Source organism: Periplaneta americana, chromosome 16, assembly GCF_040183065.1.
Source record: "Periplaneta americana isolate PAMFEO1 chromosome 16, P.americana_PAMFEO1_priV1, whole genome shotgun sequence".
NCBI classification, from domain to species: Eukaryota; Metazoa; Arthropoda; class Insecta; order Blattodea; family Blattidae; genus Periplaneta; species Periplaneta americana.
The window spans coordinates 1281838-1289271 of NC_091132.1; the positions used below are offsets into that span (position 1 = coordinate 1281838).

A 7434-nucleotide genomic window follows, 5' to 3' on the forward strand; every position below is an offset into this window, starting at 1 on the left:
AAAAACAAAGCAGAAACACTAGGGGGCATGGCACTGTGCAATTGTTCCCCCCGTTACCGAAGAACTGGCTCTTACCCTTCAACTTTTTCTCCCCCCTTCCGCATGATTCACACCAGCACACTGCCACACATACAACATTGATCAAAAGAACACTTGCCGCAGGTGCCTGTCCTGCCACGGCAAGTTAGCCTGCATTGTTTAATACTATAAAAACTAGCCTGTTACAGGCTGCTCTGGCTGTGGAGTAGCAACGGAAGGATCCTTGTATTGGTCTGCACTTTCATGAAATTCCTCAGATTTCCAACAAGAGTGAGATTTAGTGACGCCATTTGAGACAAGTAATGCTTGAACTGTTAGGCCTATAGCAGAGTCTAAGTCTACTGCATAGACAGATTGATGAAACGACCATGTGACATGATTCACTGATGCAATAACAACAATAAGCTACTCTAATTAATATGTACTATCACTATCTTAATACATCACACAGCATTGGAATATGAAGTCGGTAATAATAATAATAATAATAATAATAATAATAATAATAATAATAATAATAATAATGTTTTATTTTCGCTGGCAGAGTTAAGGCCATAAGGCTTTCTCTTCCACTTAACCAGCCTTAATCAATACAATGCATATTTAAATTACGAATATTTACACTACACTTAAAAGGTTCTCCAGTAATATTCTTCAGTTAAGTTTTAACGACTAGTAGACTACATATTTATTTAAATTTAGATAAACCTATAAGGTAAAGTAGTAACTTAATTTATGAGCTAATTTAATTCAATCAATTATAATTAATTTGAGATTTGAGATAGCTAGTAAAATGATGAAAATTAGTTTAATATAAGCTTACTAGAACTATGTTACAGGGAGAAAAAAAAATATATGTATATAAATCTAAAATATATTTCTATAATGAGAATATTAATGTAATTGCCATTAGAGGTTTTGTAAATCTATTTAGAGAAATTAATGATAATAATAAGAATGGACAAATCTTAGTTTCATTATGTGTAATAAATATTAATCAGCAATTAATTTAAGTAAGAATTTATGTAATTTTGACCTAAATGAAGTTATTGTCCAACAACCCCTTACATCACTCGGAAGCGAGTTCCAATTTCTAGCAACTGAAACTGTATAAGATGAAGAATATAAAGATGTCTTGTGGTAGGGTATAATGAGTAAATTTGTCGTGTTGCACCAATGTTTTAAGTCCGTGTAGCTCCAGTCTTCGCTAATCTTACAGGTTAAAAATGAACTCTGAGGCATAGAGTTCGAACCCTGAAACTCTCATCTTTTATGTAATTATGTTCGCTTCTGGTTAGGCACACCGGAAAATAGTACCTACAAAATGTAGTGATGAGTTGTAAATAAGTAGGCCCAGGTAACTATTATAATAATGAAACTGGTTGCAATATACAGATTAAGCCCACTTTACACAGCTAATGGCAACCGTGCTCAAAATAATGACTCACAACACAATGCTTTTACCATTAATGGTAGGCCTAATGGGGGGGGGGGAGAGAAATGAAGAATGAGAAAGTTCAACACAACTATTGTTTTGGAAAACGTATGGTATTTGCTTTTCACGTGTTAAATTTTATGTTACCTTGTATTACTATTGTTTACATAAATAATGTTTTTGAAGTGTTAGTGAAATCAGGATAGAATCAGTGAAATGTGTCGTAGTTCCAGTGCAGTGAGTGAGTTGACAGCGAAATGAGTGTAGTGTTGAAAGGTACTTGTGCAGATATGAACATATCATACTCGTGGGTTTTAGTTCGAATTTACGTTTAAGATATTAGATTTATTTTAAATGTTATTTTAAGTGATCGTGCTTCATTTAATTCAGGATATTCCCTGTTATTATTATTATTATTATTATTATTATTATTATTATTATTATTTATTCTTAGAATTAATTATTAGTATTATTATTAATTGTATTTTAATTAATAATTTATTATTATTGTCATTATTGAGTGTAATTAGTTACCACTGCCACCGGGTAGGCCTATATACCCATTGCAGTGTGAATAAATATACATACATAGATACATACATGCATACATACATACATGATGACATGTGGACACAAGAATAAAAATATAAGTGTTGGGGATGAAGACATTCCATGAAGGCTACAGATAGGCCCTACGGCAGACCTGACTTCAAACCGTAATTCTCTACTCGCGTGTCTTCTACAATTTTAAGTTTCTAAATCTGGATTAACGGGCTTACAAATTAAAGCATCTTTCATGTTTAAAAATTCATAATAGCGCGAATATTTAGCATTCTGCTCATATGTTGGGCTATTACGAAGGCCTGCCTGGGATCTTCAACTTTATCTGCCTCCAGTGCAGGCCTAGCATAATAATAATAATAATGATTTATTTTAGCTGGCAGAGTTAAGGCCGTATATATACATATCATGAACTTACTAAGAATTCAACAATTTGATTTAGATGAGAGTTACATGAATACAAGAGTTATTTACGAATTAAACAACAAAATACTATGAACTATTAATTAAACACTGAAATAAACTGTGTAGCAGAATTAAGCTAAAATACATAGAATGTTAATATATTTCAAATAATATTAGATAATAGAAAGAGATTATTATGAGACAATTTTGAAAAAACAGCACTATCAGGATGATGTCTAAAGAAAGAAGTAACAATGTAGTCAGTGATAGTTTAAATCAGTATGATTGGAGTGAAATGCTAATAAAGTTATCTTTTAAGCTGTTTTTAAAAGTGTTTATTGTCTTGCAGCCCCTAATACTTTGTGACAAGGAATTCCATTGTTGCGAGGTGGATACTGTAAAAGATGATGAATAATGAGATGTTCTATGAAGAGGTATACCTAGCGTGCCACAGATAAGTGATCTGGTATTTACGTCGTGGTTAGAGTATAGATAAGAGAAACGAGACGAAAGGTAATTTGGTGTTGGGGTGTGTAGAATTCTATAGAGTAAAGACAAAGAGTGTAAAGTTCCGCGTTCTTTAAGTCGGAGCCACGAAAGACTTGCGAAGGACGGTGATATGTGATCATATCGTCGGATGTTGCACACGTATATGACGCACATATTCTGAGCTCGCTGCTAACTACAACAGATAATCCTGAATTTCATACCGCGGCAAGTGCATCCACACACATGGCACTGCGCTGATATTACAGGAGGATGTTCTGCGACTACTGCAGTATGTTATCCTACCTTGAACCGTGCGTTCCATAGCTGGCAGTTGTCCGCTGTACCGACCACGTCTGACTCTGATTTCTGACTGCGAAAACAGACGTTTTTTGAACGTCACCAAAGTATGCCGACCTCTTTATAAAATTATCTACTTGCCGACAACAATAGACGAACCGCAATACATGACCGAAGAGAAAGACGAGTTGCGGCTACACCACAGAGCGGAGGCCTTCCAACAATGGACTGAGCATGACGTCAAAGCAAGCCGCGACGGACGAAAATAAACACTGAAATGTGGCAGGAGAAGTTCGATTCGAGTGCCAGGGAAGCTGAATTACGCAGAAATCAAGTTATTATCTACGATGTGAGTTGGGATGAAAGTGAAAATGTATAAAATACGGGCAGGAATTAAAAACTTTTCACAAAATCTTTAAAGAAACACCATGCTAACCACAAGACTTAAAGCACACGATGACATCCCAACAGCGGAAACAAGACTAAGACATCAGAGATAAGATTTCTCAAGACATTAGGAGACGCTTTATTAGATCACATAATAAATTGGTCCACACCTGTGGAGTAACGGTCAGCGCGTCTGGCCGCGAAACAGGTGGCCCGGGTTCGATTTCCGGTCGGGACAAGTTAGCTGGTTGAGGTTTCTTCCGGGGTTTTCCCTCAACCCAATACTAGCAAATGCTGGGTAACTTTCGATGTTGGACCCCGGACTCGTTTCACCGGCATTATCACCTTCATTTCATTCAGACGCTAAATAACCTAGATGTTGATACAGCTTCGTAAAATAACCCAATAAAAAACATAATAAATTAAGAACAAATACGAGATCAATAAGCCACACCCATCCCAGGAAAAACTAAGATATGCAGACATCATTGGGTAGACATAGGCAAAGATAAAGGTAACACATAGGCTAGCTCTGAAACTTCGACAAGGGAACCAATTACCTATGTAATCTAACATTCATAAATTATCAAAATTATTATTATTATTATTACTATTATTAGACTATTATTATTAGCCTATTATTATACCTTAAGCTTATTATTAATTTTAACACCACGTGTCATAACTCGAGAGAGCGAGTCACAGTAGCTAATTCACAAAAATAAGAAAACTGTCTTCAACAGGGACGTCGCTAGGGGGGTGCGAAAGGGTGCGCAAGCACCCCATAAAAATCGGAGCACCCCTTTCCGCACCCCAAAGGGCAATTTATTAACAAAATACTAGGCATAAATTATTTTGAAGAATAAAAACAAACATATGTAGGTTGTGTACATATGGATGTGATGAGCAATAATAATAATAATAATAATAATAATAATAATAATAATAATAATAATAATAAACAGATGTGTAGTATGCGCGCAAGTACATGAAAGAACATTTTGGATTTTTTATGTACCACATTTTTATAGCTCGCACCCCATCCGCACCCCCCTTGCTCTGATCTTGGCGACGTCACTGGTCTTCAAGGGTAAAAAGTGACGTTAATATGACAATAGGGTGTACTAAAATTTAAACGCAAAAAGACTCCAGAAACATTGAATGACGGCACTCGAGACTGCAACACGCAGACCTAGGAATTCCATTAACTGTTCAAGGCGGGTTCTTGCATCTTCTCCACTCCGCGGTTAACGCAGGCCTAGGCCTGCTTGCTTACCTTGCGCTAGGCGACGCGCCACCGGCTTGGACCTCATTTTCCGCGGACAGGCGTCGTCAGGTGGTCGTGGAGCAGCACTGTCACCAACACGCCCATCAAGACACGAGCAACAATTACAGAACTAAACTTTTTGACACTTGGTTCGCACCGCCGCAAGTGGGGGACCCGCCGACACTGCCTGCCTCGCCCCGAGCCGCGGACACCAGCGCCGCGATGTTAAAAAGAAGAGACACGGCGAGCGAGACAGAAATCCCCGGGATTTTCTTCTGAGACGTTTTCTTCTCCTAATAGAAAAGGAATGGCAGAGAGAGAGGGAAAAAATTCCCTGCCGCCCCCGCCCCCGCCTGTGGCATCACTGACAGCGGCCAATGGCGGGCCGGCGTTGCCATCGCAGGTGGATGAGGCGCCCCGCTCAGTGACACCGCCAAGTTTTTACAACTCCGCTCTTAGCTCGCGAGGAGCTGCGGCACGGATTTCCCGATGGCCACGCCCCCCGCCATCCCCACCACACCGGCGCCGCGGGGAGGGGGAGTGACGGCGTTTAATCGGGGGGTGAGGGGGTGGCAGCAGTCCGTGGAGCCCGACCTCACCCGTCCAGGAAGCGACAGTATCTGCCGGTCGATGTTACGACATTCCATTAACCGTAAAATATGGGCGCTCCCCCCCCTCCTCCACTCTAACTTGTCTTCCTTCCTGCGATACTTGCTTCTCCTCGTCTCGTAACCCCAACTATAAAAAACCACTACAAAGAGAGAGAAAAAGACGTGGGGTAAGAGCCGCCTCTAAAGTGATATTGCGAGATGTGTTGGACCTACAAATGTTCTGTTAATTCTGCGCGGTCCATTCTGTATGGGATTTCACACGGCCGCAGCCTCCAAACAGTGCCGACGAAGACATTGGCAGGTTTTCTTGAAGCACTTCAGTTTTAGTGCAGCAATCCATCAGTATGAAAACACAGGGCTCATAGGCCTATGCTTGAACTTATTTCGTAATGAAAAATAAAGAAACAGAAAAAAAAATCAATTCCCACTTCTCCCTTTTGTCAGCTTTCCAAAACACGTTGAGGAATTATAAGTAGCTAAAAGCTGTAACTTAAATGGAGTTGAAGAATTTTACTAAGCAGAATTTATAAAACAGTTATATTACCGGTTGTTCTTTATGGTTGTGAAACTTGGACTCTCACTTTGAGAGAGGAACATAGGTTAAGGGTGTTTGAGAATATGATGCTTAGGAAAATATTTGGAGCTAAGAGGGATTAAGTTACAGGAGAATGGAGAAAATTACACAATACAGAACTGCACGCATTGTATTCTTCACCTGACATAATTAGGAACATTAAATCCAGACGTTTGAGATGGACAGGGCATGTAGCACGTATGGGCGAATCCAGAAATGCATATAGACTGTTAGTTGGGAGGCCGGAGGGAAAAAGACCTTTAGGGAGGTCGAGACGTAGATGGGAAGATAATATTAAAATGGATTTGAGGGAGGTGGGATATGATGATAGAGAATGGATTAATCTTGCACAGGATAGGGACCAATGGCGGGCTTATGTGAGGGCGGCAATGAACCTCCGGGTTCCTTAAAAGCAGCAAGTAGCCTATATTCTAACAGTTCTATATTTCCTGACAAAATGTCTTAGGTCTAAATTATAATATGCAAAATAATTAATTTTCAAAATACAGAACGTGACATTCCCAGCTATCTCCACTCTGTGATAGAGGGCACTCGCGGATTTTTTTTTTTTTTTTTTTTTGTCTACGAAGAGATCCAGCCAGGAATGGAACAGGGACGCGAGGTCAGGACTGCAGGCTGCAATTGACTGGTTCCGGGAAGGCCTACTTCGGTTCCAAACATTTAAAAACTCAAAGTGTAATTTATCAGATCCCCATTAACGTACGCAATTTCACGCTCGAACTGACAGGCCTAGTCAGTCAGTTGAAGTCACGAAGATAAGTTCATATGTTTTCACACGTAACGAATTGCTTGACAAATCTATCGTTCACTGGATTGATAGACCCTAACTAGACTGATTTCAGATCGCAGATTTCATGACGGCGTCCAAAAAGCGATAGATTGAATAAATGTAACTTAGTAGATAGGCCTACATCACCATTTTAAAAGAAGATGAAAATAACAATTGGAGACAGCTTTATAATTATGTAAACAGGAGAAAAGGAAAAAAATGAAGGAGTAGTGTTTTTACGAAATCAAAACGGAGAAAGTATAACTGATGACAAAGAAAAGGCCGACTTATTAAATTCCTATTTCATTTCGGTTTTCAATAATAATAATAATAATAATAATAATAATAATAATAATAATAATAATCCCGCTGATAGGAGTGGTTGTGTCACAGAGCGTGAATATGAACCAAATTCGACTTTCAAAATGACTTCCAAAGGGGTTAGAGAGAGAATAGCGAAATTAAAAAATCGGAAGTCTCGAGGACCAGATAGTATTGCTACAGAGGTTCTTAAATTAGGTTCCGAGGCCAAAATTTCATATTTAATGCGTATATTTCATGTTTCCATAAACAATGCAG

General features: G+C 38.8%; 1 protein-coding gene across 3 annotated transcripts in view; it reads right to left on the bottom strand.

Annotated features, from left to right (window-relative positions):
* Positions 1 to 5053, bottom strand: part of LOC138691078 (transcription factor hamlet-like) — a 648649-nt gene extending 643596 nt beyond the window's left edge. For all 3 annotated transcript variants that reach the window (XM_069812773.1, XM_069812771.1, XM_069812770.1), the window contains exon 1: positions 4890 to 5053. In XM_069812773.1, the coding sequence (XP_069668874.1) occupies positions 4890 to 4926 (37 nt within the window). In that variant the 5' untranslated portion in view covers positions 4927 to 5053. The remainder of the gene's footprint in view (positions 1 to 4889) is intronic.
* Between the last annotated feature and the right edge of the window lie 2381 nt (positions 5054 to 7434).